Source organism: Canis lupus, chromosome 8 (assembly GCF_011100685.1).
Source record: "Canis lupus familiaris isolate Mischka breed German Shepherd chromosome 8, alternate assembly UU_Cfam_GSD_1.0, whole genome shotgun sequence".
Taxonomy (NCBI): Eukaryota; Metazoa; Chordata; class Mammalia; order Carnivora; family Canidae; genus Canis; species Canis lupus.
This window is the reverse complement of record NC_049229.1, coordinates 48,559,581-48,576,654: the sequence shown is the minus strand read 5'-3', so window position 1 is coordinate 48,576,654 and position 17,074 is coordinate 48,559,581. Positions and strand designations below refer to the sequence as shown.

The following is a 17,074-nucleotide window of genomic DNA, read 5'->3' as shown; positions in this document are numbered from 1 at the left end:
ATTTTCTTCAGCCCTGAATATTTGGTAGCGATAGTGATTTGTTAAATCAATACATGTTGGTATTCATGGATAGTATAATGTCCAGCACATAGTAGGTACTCAATGAATATTTGTTATAGGAACACATGAATGATTATGGTGTAAATTTACTTACTACAGACTAGCCTATTTGATCCCTAAGGTGTTTATGCATTTAAAACACACAAATAATTGACAGCGCTTATTTGGTCAACTGCATTAGCTCCATCTCTCAGACTGAACTAAATCATTGTGTTTTATTCAATTTAAATACAAAATACAGGGGCACCTGCCTGGCTCAGTGGGTGGAGCATGTAACCCCTGACCTCAGAGTTGTGGGTTCCAGCGCCACCCTGGACTCAGAGATTATTTAAAAATAAAATCTTAAAAGAAATACAGAACCCAAATTTAGTTTGAATATTACCTAACATAGTAGGCACCTAAGGTTTACCAAACAAGATGCACATTCAGAGAGCCATCCCTCCAGCCCAAAACTGCTCAGGTGCATGAACTAACTGGACGCCGCCTAGCCCACATTCACCAGGTGACCCGTACACCTAATCTGAGATACTGGCACTGCTCTCCTAATAGCCAATTGGAATCTCTCCCCTCAATCTCTCAAAGTTTCCTTCTTAAGTGCTCAATGTCCCAGTTGACACTGAGGCTGCAAGGCGCTGGGACTGCACCTCTGCCTCGCCTGGAGCGCCAGAGCCGCTGGTGGGTGGACCCAAAGAAGGGCCTTGTGGCTGTTTCCTATTGGGGCTTCGTTGCTATGGTATCACCGACCTTAAAAACTCTCCGGTACTACTTCCGGAAGTTAAAGGAGAATTACTTCCGGGGCTGCCCATACTTGCTACGGCCGGGTGAGCAATCGCTAAGCTTGACAAAAATAAAGCGTCTGCGGTTAACTTCTAGAAAGTCTTATTTAAGCACTTTAACTTGTGGCCACTACGTGGTATCGTATCCTTTCTTCCCTTTCAAAAGAGTTACCATCTATCCTTCCCCGCCACCATTTGCCAGTCTCCAAAATGGCGCCCACGGCATTAGGTCAGAGGTGAGTCACGTGGGCCCTCCCGGTTCCGGCGCGGTCGAGGCCCGAGGAGGTGAACAGTCTCCGGCACCATGTCTGGCTTGTCTGGCCCACAAGCTCCGCGTGGCCCTTGTCCGTCAGCGCTGCTGCTTTTATTGCTGTTCGGCCCCGCCTCGGTGCTTGCCATCTCCTTCCATCTGCCCGTTAACTCCCGCAAGTGCCTCCGAGAGGAGATCCACAAGGACCTGCTGGTGACGGGCGCGTACGAGATCACCGACCAGTCTGGGGGCGCTGGCGGCCTGCGCACCCACCTCAAGGTGCGGCAGTGGGCGGCGCGGGCCGGGAAGCCCGTAGGCGCCGACGAGGGGAGGCTGAGGATGGGGAGGGGAGGGGAGCGGGCGGGCGGGCGGAGGCCTGGAGGGCGGCCGGGCCTCCTGGCAGCGCTGAGGGCGCGCTGTGGAGACCGCCCCTCGCCCCCGCCGCTTGGCGTGGGCGGGGCGGGGCCGGGAACCCTCGCCAGGACCGCGCGGCCGCGGGGTCGGCGCCCGCTACGGGGTTCGGCCTTCGGTATCTTGAACTGTGGCTTGTCTCCCCAAGAAGTCCTTGGGTGTTGCGTGTAGGTGGGGATTGGCATCTTGAGACAAACTGGTGACTGTAGGAAAACCGTGGTGCGGCTGAAGCTCATTGTGAATAATAAGACCTGCTGTGTCGAGCCTTGGCTGTGCGTCAGGTCACGTGCCACTTGATACCATTTGGTTCCTACTCTGTGAAGTAGGTACTGTTGGCTTCGTGTTGCACGTGAGCAAACGGAGGCTCAGAGGGGTGTAGAATAAATCGATGTCAGAGCTGGAATCCTTAGTGCGGGAGTTAATTAAGGTGAAAGAAAAGCACTGCAATTTTATATTCTCCCTGATTATCGTCGTTCCTGTGAATGATAAAAGTCGATCGCAAAATGGTGATCTCACCTTGTAATGACTTTCTTTTATGGTACCCCAGAGTCTGAAGCTGGCCTATTTTTATGTAAATTTCAGCGACCCTCCTGCGTGGTGACAGCTACTACTATAATGCCAATTTGGCCCTATTTTCCCCTTAGGATGACCAGCCAGATCTTTGAAACGTTGCTGTAACACGATCTCAGTCAAGATTTGATTGTGCTTTATTTATTCGCAGTTAGCTCTTGTTTTTGTTTTTGTTTTTTTAACAAAAATGGGTCTTAGACAAAATAGGAAAAAAAAATATTTTTACTTTTTAATAGAGCTTCAGGTAGATAAGACTATAATTTATGTTTAAGATATTGAAACCCAGAAGTAGTAACAGATGCAATTTATTTAGACTTTCTTTGGGAGATATAAACTGTTTTTAGGGGTGTTGTTCAGTGACCCTTTCTTTTATTATTTCCTTCAGGTACCAAGCTTCTGGCTAACCAAGAAAGCTATGATTGTGTAATTTTAGAGGCTTAGACGCAACGTTTTGGGGGTCATGCTGCTAGCACCTCAAGGGATGTAGTGCATAGAATAAGAGAATTTCAGCAAGGAGGGAGACTGCTCTCACTTCCAGTGTTGCCCCCTCTGATTTGTATTTATATTTTGAAGCCCTTCAGTGGCTCACTGTTGCTCATCTGATAAAGTTTAAATTTCCCAACATGCTCTGTAGGACTCTTTATGATCTGCTTCTGAAGCTTTATATACTTTGTCACTCCCCACTTTGCATTTTATATGAGCCACCCTGAACAGTACCTTAAACGCACGTATTTTCATCTTACATTGTAGCTGTTTGTCCTTATATCTTACCAGACTATTAGTATCCCGAGGGCAAGAGTAATTTTCATGTTCATATTTTCCAGAATATCAGGCATATGGCCTTGCTTCTACTAAGTACTTACACAGGAAACATAGTGTAGCTTTAGGGCCTCGTGAGAATTACATCTGTCTCCAGGGCTGTTGGAGAGACCTCAATAGCAGGAGTCTGTACATCTACTTATTAGCATTTTACTATCCCTCGGTTGCGCTCCCTAGGTCCGCTCTGTTCTCATGCTTCTAGCCAGCTTAGTTGAACGACTTGGGGTCCTAATCCCAATGCCCAGGAGGCAACGTAAATGAATGAATTGGGCCAGATAGGATTAAAAACAGCAGCAGTGATGGTTAATGGGGGATAACTGGGAGTAGTAGAAACTGTTAATTTGGAGTAGCCAGTACTCATCTCTTGATGTAGGCCTTGTTGCCACATTTAATTTTTCATATGAAGTTAGAAATCTAGATTTTGATGTGAAAGCTACTGATTTTTAAATATCACTAATTCAAATTGGCTTTGGCATTGGTTTGTTCACAGTGTTTTCTTAAGTAAGTTTTGCCCACATGGGGCTTGAACTTAGAACTCTAAGATCAAGAGTCACATGCTCTACTGACCGAGCCAGCCAGGTGCCCCTGGTTTGTTGGCAGTTTAGTAGAGAAGTGTACAGTCAGTCCACTGTAAATACAGTACCCAGATTCAGAAATTATCAAGATGTTGCCATACTTTTTTCATTGAAACTGGCTCCCCCTTCACATGTTAGGCTAAATTGTTTTATTATTACTATTTTTTAAAGATTCCATTCGTTCATGAGACAGAGAGAAAGAGGCAGAGACATAGGCAGAGGGAGAAGCAGGCTCCATGCAGGAAGCCCGATGTGGGACTCGATCCCAAGACTCTGGGATCACGCCTTAAGCCAAAGGCAGACAGACACTCAACCCACTGAGCCACCCAGGTGTCCCTATGCTAAATTGTTTTAAAGTAAATCCCGAATATTATACTATTTCAATCTTGCCTGCTTCGGCATGAATCTCTTTAAACATATGAGTGTAATCACAGCGTTAAGTGTCTATAATCACACTTTGCAAAACTAACAATAATGCCACTAGTATACTCAATTCATATTCAGGCTGAGCAGAGTGCCTGAGGTGGGGCTTGATCCTAGGACCTAGAGACCATGACCTCAGCTGAAGGCAGATGCTTAACTAACTGAGCCACTCAGGTACCCGTTAGCTAGAATTCTTAAAGAATTCATCAAATTAAAAAAAAATGTTTTTTAAAGATCTCATTTACTAATATGAGGGAAGAGAGAGTGTGTGAGAGAACGCATGCTCACGAACAATGGGGGGAGGGGCAGTGGGAAAGGGAGAAGCAGACTGCGGAGCAGGAAGCTTGATATGGGGCTCAACCTGGGATCATGACCTGAGCGGAAGACAGCCACTTAACCAATTGAGCCACCCAGGACCCCATCAAATTTTTCTTTTTAAATTTATTTATTCATGAGGGACACACAGAGAGAGGCAGAGACACAGGCAGAGGGAGAAGCAGGCTCCATGCAGGGAGCCCGACGTGGGACTCCATCCTGGGTCTCCAGGATCAGGCCCTGGGCTGAAGGTGGTGCCAAACCGCTGAGCCACCCAGGCTGCCCTCATCAGTTTTTAAGACCATTGGATTACCCTAAAATTTATAGGATGAACATAAAATTCAGTCTTTTTTTTTTTTTTTTTTTTTTTTAAGATTTTATTTATTTATTCTTGAGAGACGGAGAGGGAGAAGCAGGTTCCATGCAGGGAGCCCGACGTGGGACCCGATCGGGCTGAAGGTGGCACCAAACCGCTGAGCCACCCGGGCTGCCCAAATTCAGTCTTTCTTTTGACAATTTTCAGAGTAAGAGATTGTTGCCCTTGTCATTTCCAGTGTAGTCCAAAGAAGGTTTTGTTCTGTTTTTTAAAAGATTTATTTAGTGACACCTGAGTGGCTCAGTAGGTGAAGTGTCTGCCTCAGGCTCAGGTCATGATCCCAGCATCCTGGAATCGAGTCCTGCATTGGGCTTCTTACTTAGTGAGGAGCCTTCTTCTCCCTTTCCCCTCTGTGTGTGTGCATGCAAGCGTGCACTCTCTCTCAAATAAATAAATAAAATCTTTTTAAAAAGATTTATTTATTTATATTTAGAGAATGAGCTAGGGGATAGGGAGAGGGAGAGAAACATTACCCACTGAGGGCAGAGGTTTACACAGGGCTTGATCTCAAGAGTCGATCACTTAACTGACTAAGCCACCCAGGTGCCCCAGGTTTTTATTTTAAGTATTACACTGAAAGCATTTTTTTGTTATTTCCATTTTTAGAGTCATTGTATCAGTTGTGTTATTTCTTTATACTCACATGTCTCTTTGACTCCTGTACCCTTTTGGCACAATCCCATTAGGATTTGATAGCTTCCTGTTTTGTGGAACAAGGTATCCTGGGCTCATCTTTTGTATGTCCAACCCTTGACCTGGAAGCAACTATTCCTTCAAGGAGTTCTGGTCCATTTTCTGGGGAATAGTATTTTAAAGACCATAGCTAGGTGTCATTTAAAACAAAATTAATATACTGGGTACCTCAGTGGTTGAACGTCTGCCTTTGGCTCAGGTCGTGATCCCGGGGTCCTGGGATTGAGTCCTGCATCAGGCTCCCCACAGGGAGCCTGCTTGTTCCTCTGCCTGTGTCTCTGCTTCTCTCTCTTTCTCATGAATAAATAAATCTTAAAAAAATTTAATATACAGGCCACAGAATACTTGTGGGCTCAGTCCAGTCCCTTATCATAATTTGCAACCTTTTTTGTAGCATCTCATCACTTTCTCTTAACTTTTGATCACTTGTGTCCCAGACTGTGCTTGAGGATTCTCTTTGTATGTCATTTTTACTTCTGAAGTACACCTCTTTAGTAAGAGAATCTGATTGGTTTAGCTCTTTTTATATGCCAGGTCACATTCTAGTTTTCTCATAGCCTATTGATTGTCTTCTCTTTGGTCATCTGTCCACCTTTGGTTCAAGCAGCATTTGGATTGAGGTTAAGGGGGGGGGCGGGGCTGGAGGCTTTCTGACGTGCAAAATCTAGCCAGCTGGACTTGATGTTTCATTGTCACTCTGAATAAGGCATTCTCTCTTATAAGGATTTTTGTAAATGTAGTTGAACAGAGACTATGTCTCACCATTGAAATTTGTGTCTCTAATACGGTGCCTGGCACATAGTACATAGTAGACTTCAACATAAAGAGTTAATGAACAAATGAATTGGCAGTGTCCTAGCCTTATCTCTCATTTTTTCCTACTCTTTCTTCCTCTTCACTTTACTCTCACTCCTGACTCTCACCATACTGAACCCTATGCAGTTCCTTGAATATAGTGTTCTCTTAATCTGGACTGGTGTTTACCTGTAAACCCGTGTGTTTCCATTGTAACGTATTTGACATGGCACTTTTGATATAGTATGGTACTTACTTTGTGCAGTCATTAAGATCTCATTCATCATTGTGTCGTAAGGTTAATGTACTGTGTACACATTGTTGTAACTGAGTTAAATATATTAACCTCATTAAATAGCAGTTCTTATTAAATAGAAGTGTTTTGGGAGGAACCTGGATCTGGAGTCAGACAAATTTGAGTTCAAATCTCAGCGGCTTCGCCACTTAAAGGGTGTATGCTCTTGAGGGAATTACTTAACTCTTGTCCTTGGGTCCCTGATCTATAAGATGGGGATGATAGATCTCATAGAATTATTTGTTGGAAGGACTAATTGAGGTGGTTCTTTATTATTCTGGGGATGGGTCAAATATATTAGTACTCTTGTTTTCTTCTCTACTAAATGAAAATTGAATTGCTAGTTTCACTCCTCTGTCTTTTGTCATTGCAGTGACCTGATAAAGTATATTATAATGAGAAGAGTTCTGAGGATTTTGTTGATTCTCCTATTTATGCAATAAATATTTTAATATTTAGTATATGCCAGACCTAGGTAGGGAAATGGGGATAAATAGCAGACAAGGTCCTTAAGCTACACTGGGGAACAAAGACAAGTTCAAAAAATGCACACAATTGCAGGTAGTGGTAAGTACTATAAAGAAAAGTCAACAACAACAAAACAAAACAAAACAAAAGTCAAACAGTAGTAGGTAGAGAGTGACTGAAGGGTAAAGAGTATTTGGTCAGGGAAGCCCTCTCTGAATAGAGGAATGGATTGAAACGATGAACTCTATTGCTAAGATTTCAGCTTCAGAACTATATTAAGTGTTTTGTGTTGAGATTTCTAGGGAATTTATCCCATACCACCCTTCCCTGTTCTTTTCACAAAATGAGGCTAACTCAGGCTAAGTAGTATCAGATTTAAAGACTTTGCAACATGAAATTGAAGCAGAAAGTATTGACTCATCATTTTAGTGACTATGGAAATTTTTTCATTGCTTCAGGTGCATAATAAAAAGCCTGTTGTAGGGATTTAGAATTTCAACTGTTGATTTTTTAATTGAAAACCACATTTTAATTAAGACTAGATTATATCATGATATTTTAATAAGCTCCAGTACCATTTATTATTTAGAATGCTTGTTAATTTTGGAAATTAGAGGATGAATTAGGTTTAGGGGATGAGATGAGTTGTTGCCTAAGGGCAATTTATCCTTTAGAAATAGATTGTAGAGAGAGAAAAGCAGTTGTGAGCAATTGTCCTAATCATCACCCAAAAGGAAAGAAAGCTTAATGGTAATAATTGAAATGATTTATGATTTTTCAGCCTCTTCCAAATAATCTTATCAGTGACTTTTTCATTGTAATTTTTCAAGAGGGCTAATACTAATTAACAGTTCATTTTATTAAATGCAATTATTTTTCATTGGATATTTGGTGCCAGTCTTCCCAACTGGCTTATAGAAGGCCAAACAAATCATTTGAAGAGTTCAGCATTGAGTCCTAGGCCTATCACAATTCAAGCCTAAAATTTACCAAGGAATATCTTGGCAGCTGGGAAACCATTGGCTTTAAACTTTTTTTTTTTTTCCCATTGAAAGTTATGGAAGGATTGTGTGTATGTGCATACACATATATGCTATAGTTTTGAGATTCTTTTATTTAGAACAGTTATTTCAGTTTATTACTGGCATCTGTAGTGAGGGCTGATCTTCTTCTGTTGGGGAAAATCTGTCTTTTTCAAATTGACATTTGGTGTGACTTTTGTCCAATGGGTTAGAAACAGTACAATAAATAGGTAGTTTTACATTTAATAGTATTAAAGGGTAGTTTCTTTTTCTATTATATACAAGATTTTTTTTTTAAGATTTATTTATTTATTTATGATAGACAGAGAGAGAGAGGCAGAGACACAGGAGGAGGGAGAAGCAGGCTCCTTGCCGGAGCCTGATGTGGGACTCCATCCCGGGACTCCAGGATCGTGCCCTGGGCCAAAGGCAGACGCTAAACCGCTGAGCCACCCAGGGATCCCCTATATACAAGATTTCTGATCTTGTGTTTCTTTCTCTGTAAAAGTTAAACAGTATGCTATTTCATTTATATCTCTCTTAGTGAACAGCTATCTGCAGCCTTCTCTTTTGAACTGACCTAGAGAAGAGGGCTGCTTAGAAATGGAAATTGCTATGCCATGTCTTTATGATGACTTCTGAAGACTGAGCCTAGTTTCTAGGAAAATGGAACAGATTTATGAAGGTAATCCAACAGAGTACAGTGACTTCTATGCTGTCTCTTACGTGAATTGCTGACTGGTGGTTGATCTGAGCCATTGCCCCCATATACGTAACTCAGCCTGGCAGTCTGGACAGTAGAGCCCTCTGTGAAATCAGCTAGCTGGCCACAGACCAGAATTTGGGCTCCCAAACAAGCCTCCGACTTGAGGGAGGTTGATGTCATCTGCTTAATCCTGTGCCCCCAATCTCATTGTTCAACGTAATGTGTGGGAAATCAAGGGACTAGTTGTTAAGAAAGAACAAGGCTTTGTTTGTCCCTTAAAGGGTCACGCTGGAGGTTTTTACCGTAAATAACTTTGGAACAGTATGAAAAAAAACATTTGATCTGGCTTCACCCCCGCAGTCATATTGTTAGGGCAGCAACTGGTCTTTCGTTCTCATTCCCCTCCCTTCCTCCCTCTCTTTCTTCCTTTCTTCCCCACAACTCCTCCCCCTTCCCCCACCCAGTCAAGCATGACGTGTTGCCTATGTTGAGTTAATGTAGAATGTTGATAGAAGCAGGAATAGAGCATCTATCCATTACCACACCCAGTGCCTAGAAATTGTCCATTTCTAGGTTTGAACACTTCTCTCTCTTTTTTTAAGATTTTGTTTATTAATTTATTATTTTTTTGGGGTATAGGCAGAGAGAGAGGGAGAGAATCTCAATAAGACTCCCCACTGAGTGCGGAGCCTGATGTAGCTCATTCTCAGGACCCTGAGATCACAATCTGAAACCAAGAGTCAGATGTTTAACCTACTGAGCCACCCAGGTGCCCCAAGTTGTCAACACTTCTACAAGCCGCCTCTAGCAATTCCTTTGTGCTATGCTATGTCATTATAGAATTGTGTTGGAAATTTGAAAGAATTTAGCATTGTTAAATACTACTTGTGGCCTTTCTAAATTGGACTTTGTTCTGGATATAATCTAGATGTGATCCTTTGATTTCAGGGATGCAATTGGTAGACTTGTTAGTACTTGCTCTTGTTTGAAAGATCAGGGTAAATTCATTTTACGCCCCTTATATATAGCATCTAGGCCATCAGTTACCTGTGTTCAAGTTTGAAAACAGTGGTGACTTGTGGTAGCTTACCTTTCTTCTTGTGATGATGTGAGATGTTGAAATGTCTATGTGATGAGATGAAGTGAAGAACATAGACATTGTGAAGTAGTATTAGGCTACTATTGATCTTCTGAACATATATCTGAAGGAGGATCATCTGCTTCTGTACCGCAGCGGACTGCAGGTAACTGGAAACACAGAAAGTGAAACCAAGCATAAGGGGAGACTACTGTACTGTTTTTCTAGTTTAAAACTACAGCATCTTCAGTGATTCGTGGTCTTTCTCCTTTTTTATGTCTTAGGGTAATAGACCCCATGGCTCAAGATTCACTGGTTAACTTTTACCAGAAGAAGGATATAGACCTACAGCCCCTAATCATACACATACAATACCCCTTCTCTCCCCCGGTGTTGGGTTTTACATGTAGTTTATTACTTTGTTAAAAAACGCATGCAGGAATTGCTGGAGTCCTTGTATTTCTTACTATCCCTTCTTAGCAACTAAAAGATGTCATTGAATACCTGCTTGGTTAGACATTTTGTATCCCTTCAGTTTCTAAATCTTGCTGCTACTGCTGCTTTGAGAGTTTACTTTTTTGTCTTTTTCTGTTTCCATGCAGTAACCATTTGGCCCTTACTATCCCTGGGTTTAGTCAGTGTAGTGTATTTTATGTAGTTTGCCATCCACTAGCACTATTAGGTTGGAAGTATGGTTAGTAACCTAAATGTTTATGGAGTTCTGAGTTGTTACTAATAAGTAGTTATCATAATAATGCTAACAACAGGGATCCCTGGGTGGCGCAGCGGTTTGGCGCCTGCCTTTGGCCCAGGGCGCGATCCTGGAGACCCGGGATTGAATCCCACGTCGGGCTCCCGGTGCCTGGAGCCTGCTTCTCCCTCTGCCTGTGTCTCTGCCTCATTCTCTCTCTCTCTCTGTGACTATCACAAATAAAAAAAAAAAAAAAAAAAAAAAATAATGCTAACAACAGTGACAATAATAGTAACACTTAATGAGTGTAGCCATGTGCCAGACACTATTCCATGCACTTTACCTATATTAAATTTAATCCTCACAATAACCTCATAAAGTATGTGCTGTCATCCTTATTTTACGTATGAGGAACAGAAAGGTTAAGGAATATGCCCAAAACTGTATAGCTAGTAAGTGGCACAATTGTGATTTGAACACAGACCTGAGATGTGACTCTAGCATATTCAGTCTGTTATGCTGTAATGTCTCTCAAAGGGGGAAGAGAATAGGTATTTCTGTTTCAGTTCATTTTTATCAGGGTACAGAGTTTCTACAAGGGACCTGATATTTCTCAATTCCTGAGTTAGTCATTTTGGAGCTACAAAGGGTGATAGCTACCCATGAAATAATATGTACACATTGCATACTCAAACTTTATACCACACACTGATTGTAAACCTGAGGAAGACAGTGCAAGGAGGAGCCTATTTGAAGGAAATTACATTTTCAGATTTTCACCAGCTACACCAAAATTGCAAGCTAATTGACCTCTCCTGCTATGGTAGCCCTCCTGGAAAAGAAGTGGGGGTTTTTGTTTTTTATTTTTTAACATTTTCTTAGACTTGTGGGGTATGGAGCTGAGTCCGTAAATGAAACCAGTGTGTGACCTTTGCCAATAGAAAGACAGACTTGCCACCTTTCTCATACACCATATGTTATTTTACAGAATAGGTGTAGACTTGGTCCAAAATAACTCTTTGTATATACCTCAAAAAAGTTTGTGAAAATGCTTAATGCAGGGCACCTGGGTGGCTCAGTTTGCTAAGCCTCCAACTCTTGATTTTGGTGCAGGTCATAATCTCACAGTCGTGAGATTGAGCCCTGCATTGGACTCTAGCCCTGCATTAGGCTCTGTGCTCAGTGCAGAGTCTGCTTGAGATTTCTCTCTCCCTCTCTCTGTGCCCCTCCCCATGCTTTCACGTGATCTCACCAAATAAACTCTTTTTTAAAATATAATTTTTTAAAAAAGATGCTTAATGCATGCTTGGCTCTGCATAGACTAAATTTCTTCAGAATCTGGAGAGATGTGTGTATATATGCATTTGAATTCATCTTTCTAATTAATGTATTTTATTATTTTATTTTATTTTATTATTTTATTTATTTGAGAGAGTGACAGAGATAGCAAGAGAGAGCATGAGCAAGGAGGAGAAGGAGAAGCAGACTCCCTGCTGAGTAGGGAGCCGGATGCAGGGGCCCTATTATCTTAGGACCCTGGAATCATGACCTGAGCTGAAGGCAGATGCTTAACTAACTGAGCCACCGAGGTGCCCTGAATAGTATTTTTTTAAACGAACTTTTAATTTGAGAACAGTTTTAGATTTGCAGAAAAACAGTGAAGATAGTACAGCTCTCGTATTCTCTACAGTTTCCCCTATTGTTAATTAACATTTACATATTTGTCACAGTGCATCAACCAGTATTTGTATGTTGTTATCGACTAAAGTCCATACTTACTCAACTTTCCTTAGTTTTCACCTGGTGTTCTTTTTTCTGTTCCAGGATCCCATCCAGAATATGTTACATTTAGTCATGTTTCTTTGGGCTCCTCTAGATTATGGCAGTTTCTCAGACTTGTTTTGGATGACCTTGTGAATTTAGAGGAGTATTAGTCAAGTATTTTGTAGGATGCCCCTCTAATTGGGATTTGTCTGATGTTTTCCTAATGGTAAAACTGGGATTATGAATTTGGGAGAGGAAGCTCACAGAGGTAAAGTGCCATTTTTCATTATATCATATTAAGGGAGCGTACTGTCAACATGATTTATCATTGTTGCTGCTATTGACCTTGATTATCTGGCTGAGTAGTTGTTAGGTTTTTCCAAGGTAAGTTACTTTTTTCTCCCTTTCCATACTATGCTTTTGGAAGGAAATCACTATGTACAGCCCACAGTTCAGGAGCGGGGAGTTATGCTCAGTCTCAATCTTCTTGAGGGCACTGTTTTCTTCGTAAATTATTTGAGTCTTCTGCATGGGAGGGATTTGTTTCTTCTCCTTCATTTGTTTAATTCTTTTTATCAGTTTGGATTCATGGATATTCTTTTTATACTTCTTTTTTTTGTAATTTTAAGATTTTATTCATGAGAGACAGAGAGAGGGAGAGACGTAGGCAGAGGGAGAAGCAGGCTCCCTGCGGTGAGCCTGTTGCAGGACTCAATTCCACGACCCTGGGATCAGGACCTGAGCCAAAGCCAAATGCTCAACCACTCAGCCATCCAGATACCCTATACTTTTACTTTGATTACAGCCCAATACCAGTATATTTTGTTGCTCAGCTTGTTTCAGCCTTGGCCATTGGGTGCTCTTTCATTTGGCTTCTCCGTCCCTTGGACATGCCCTCATTCCTGTTTTTTGTTTTGTTTTTGAGAACATTCGTACTTTCTGGCATTACAAAATGCTGCAGGCTTAACTTGTATAACTTTCTGCCCCAGTCCTAGGACCAACCATTTCTCCAAGAATTTCTGGTTCCTTTTTTTTTTCTTTTTCATTCTTTCTTTTTCTTTTCTTTCTTTCTTTTTTTTTTTTTTTTCTGGTTCCTTTTATTGGAAAATGGTATAAGAAATGGAGGTCTGGGTAGATAGTATTATTTTTAAGACCTCTCTTCCTGACCTTTTTTTTTTTTTTTTTTTAACTTGTTTCAACAAGTGACCGAAAGTTGTCCCAGGCTTCTTGCAATTTTAGTAAGTCTGGGAATTCTGTGAGGAGTAAGCAAGGGAGTGGGATGGAGAGAGAGATTGTAGTGCTAAATTAGGGCAGAGAACCAGAGCACTAGAGCCTTTGTCTAGGTCCTTCAGGTCCCACCTCTGCATCAGGTCAGGCACATCATTATAGAGGAACACTCATTCAGACTGTCTTTGTATCTTTAGCAAGGCAGTGTTTGAAATTGGAGAGTCTAATATTGGTCACAGTCTTTTTACAAGGACCTTCCTGATTTTACTTCATGTCTAGTTCCAGGAAAATTATCTCTGAAGATAAATTTGTGAGCTTTCATCAGAAAACAAATTATGTGTAACCAACTTGGTTCTCTTGTTTTTTAATGTTGGCTTCCAGAAAACTTAGAGCCAAAGAGATTCTGTACTTACCATTTGCTCAATTCAGGTTCTTGATAGTGCCTATTTGTTTCTTCCTCCAGACAAGCTCTATATTCTTTTATTACTGATTGCTTTATTTGCCTAGTGTTTGGACCCAAGCTTCTTAAAGATCCTTGTCAAGTAGGCATGGTATTATCTTGAATATTTCATAAAAGAAATGCGAGCAGGCTTCAAGACCTGCTCAAGAACCTGTTTTCTGGCTGCTGCTTAGAATGGTCCAAGAAAATCCAATTCTAAAGGAATTTTTTCCCCCCGTGACCTGTATTTTCACTTATTTGACAGTTTCAGTGTGAGTATTCACATATTCTTGACATCAGCTACTCTTCTTACACAATTAACACTTTTTCCCTACTTACTAAGTTGTGAACTTTGGTTTGCTTTTCAGAAGGTGTTATCTAGAACAAATCTGTATTACTTCCCATTCTTTGATGTCATATGAGCAAATTTTAATGGTTTCATGTTACCTTTGTTTAATTAAGAACTTTTAATAAACTCTGTAAGTATTGTTTAAAGGGAAATAAGTAATTTTTTAAGGACTTGCTGTTACAGAAGGTAAAATTGGCAGTTATTTATCATATTACCAACATACTTTAGTAGAATTTAAGAAGAAAAAATAGAATCTCTCAATTCTTGATAAACCAGATGATCTTTTAAGGTGATCTGTAATTAGAACATTTTAATTAAAGGAAATTTAAAACCATCATTTCAACCTTTTAGACTTTGCCAGCTCTGGCTAGTCATGAGCTTGGCTCACTTCTCTATTTCTTAATTTTAGCTACCTGCTGATTTATTTATTTATGTTGGGGTTAGTGCATATGATTTTTATTTATTTATTTATTTATTTATTTATTTATTTATTTATTTATTTATTTATTTATGATAGTCACAGAGAGAGAAAGGGAGAGAGGCAGAGCCATAGGCAGAGGGAGAGGCAGGCTCCATGCACCGGGAGCCTGATGTAGGATTTGATCCCAGGTCTCCAGGATCACGCCCTGGGCCAAAGGCAGGCGCCAAACTGCTGCGCCACCCAGGGATCCCTGATTTTTTTTTTTTTTAATTAAGATCAATGGCTTGGGTCACACACACACATACACACATACACAAGGATCAATGACTTGGCTCCTAAATTGTAAAGTTGTGAACTATATGAGAAACCTACTGATTTTCAGAAAAATTCTAGAATCTCAGAATGCCCAACAGTCCTTAAGAGCCTAAAATGAAGGTTGTCATGTTGCTTACTTGGATTTCCAAATATTCACCTGGATAAACAACCCTCATATAGTTGTGTCAACTGAAGGTCATGAGGAATATAGAAATGCGAAGGCCCTTAGGGAATTGTGATCATTATTATACACTTTTAGGGAGTAAATTTCATTCTGATGAAAGCTGTAGGCAGTGATGGGTCTTTTGCCTTCAGCCTCTTGTAAAGCATTTGAGTCTTTGCCCTAGGATGAATCTTTATTTTTTATTTATTTATTTATTTATTTTTTCTAGGATGAATGTTTAATATATTTTCTTTCAGATGTCACATGTCCAAAGCAAGTGATTCCACCATAATTGTAGTTACTCAGTTCAGTGTAGCAAGGGACAATGTAAGCAATTTTTACCCCTTCTGAGTATCAGAGTCTTTCAGAAAAACATGGCAGACTTCCTAATTCATTTTGCAAAGTGCTCAGTGAAGGATTTTGGTAATGCCTTAATAAAAGTTTTCTATTTTTAAAGATTGTTTTTTAAAGTTTTTATTATTTATTCATAAGAGACACAGAGAGAGAGAGAGGCAGAGGGAGAAGCAGGCTCCCTGCAGGGAGCCCTATGCGGACTCAATCCCAGGACCCTGGGATCACAACCTGAGCCAAAGGCAAATGCTCAATGACTGAGCCACCCAGGTGCCCCTATTTTTGAAGATTTTAAAAAATTTTTTAAGTAATCTCTACACCCAACATGGGACTCAAACTCACAACCTGAGATCAAGAGTCGCACACTCCACTGACTGAACAAGCCAAGTGCCCCTTAATAAGACTTTTCAGACTTAAATCTAGGTTCTTTTGTCATCTAGAGAGACTCTTGTCCCTAAATTCATAATTTAAAAAGTTATTTATTTGAGAGACCACAGGCGCATGCCAGGAGAGTGGGAATGGGCAGTAGGAGAGGGAAAGAATCCCAAGTAGACTCTGCGCTGAATGCAGAGTCCCTCACAGGGACTACATACTATACTATACTACATACATACATACTATACTACAGCCCTGAGAACATGACATGAGCTGAAACCAAGATTCAGTCCAGTGCTCAACTGACTGAGCCACTCAGGTGCCCTGGGTGGTTTTTCCTAGGCTAGGTCCTTGCCTGACTGGAGATGATGGTATCTTTGATGACTGTTTAGGGCTGTATTCTTTTTTTTTTTTTTTTTTAAGGCTGTATTCTTGATGCCATTCCTCGCTGTCCTCTACTGGTTTCATTTACATTAAACATTTCTTTTCTTTTCTTTTTAAGATTTTCTTTATTTATTCATAGAGAGAGAGGCAGAGACACAGGCAGAGGGAGAGAAGCAGGCTCCATGCAGGGAGCCCGACGTGGGACTTGATCCCAGGTCTCCAGGATCACACCCCAGGCTGCAGGCGGCACCAAACCGCTGCGCCACCGGGGCTGCCCTACATTAAACATTTCTAATAACCTGTAATCCTTTCCTTCTGCCTTATGGATTAAATTAGGGGCACCTGGCTGGCTCATGATAGAGCATATGTGATTCTTGATCTTGAGGTTGTAAATCTCTCTACGTTGCGTATAGAGATTACTTAAAAATAAAATCTTTTTAAGGGCAGGGAAAAAATAAAAATAAAAAATCTTCTTTAAAAAAGAAACTAGTATGGTGAGCAAATCTGGAAGCTTATTTTTATCCAAATATGCCTTGGAGAAGTTCTACATTTTCTGCAACTTTATTCATTGGAGCCAAACCTAAGTTAGAGTTTTTAGATCAGCTTGGAATGTGAAAATCTGTTAATCTTGCAGTCTATCTTTTTGAACTTCCTCCTTGCTCTTAAGGATTGTGTTGTGCTTTTGGGAGCTAGGGAGTGGGGATGTGTGAGTATCTCATGGGTGAACAGAGTCTGAAGAAAGGAAGAATGACCCCACACTGGTGACTACACATTACTTTGAAATTTGATTAGTTCTCAGACCTTTGCCCTATAATGTGTGTGTTCAAGGTTCTAAAGAAGTCTCTTTTTACACCTTTTTTTTTAGTTGCTTCAGAAAAAGTATCATATGAACAAGAGGCCTTCAGGAATCTCTAGTACTATATATTCCCTTTCCCTTGCAGATTATTTAGTTATTGCTGACTT

At 40.8% G+C, this 17,074-nt stretch overlaps 1 protein-coding gene across 1 annotated transcript in view; it reads left to right on the top strand.

Moving 5' to 3' along the window:
- Positions 1–1,079: 1,079 nt before the first annotated feature.
- TMED10 (transmembrane p24 trafficking protein 10) overlaps positions 1,080–17,074 on the top strand; it is a 35,868-nt gene continuing 19,873 nt past the window's right edge. The window contains exon 1 of the mRNA XM_038545301.1: positions 1,080–1,365. Coding sequence (XP_038401229.1) covers positions 1,141–1,365 — 225 coding nt within the window. The 5' untranslated portion in view covers positions 1,080–1,140. The remainder of the gene's footprint in view (positions 1,366–17,074) is intronic.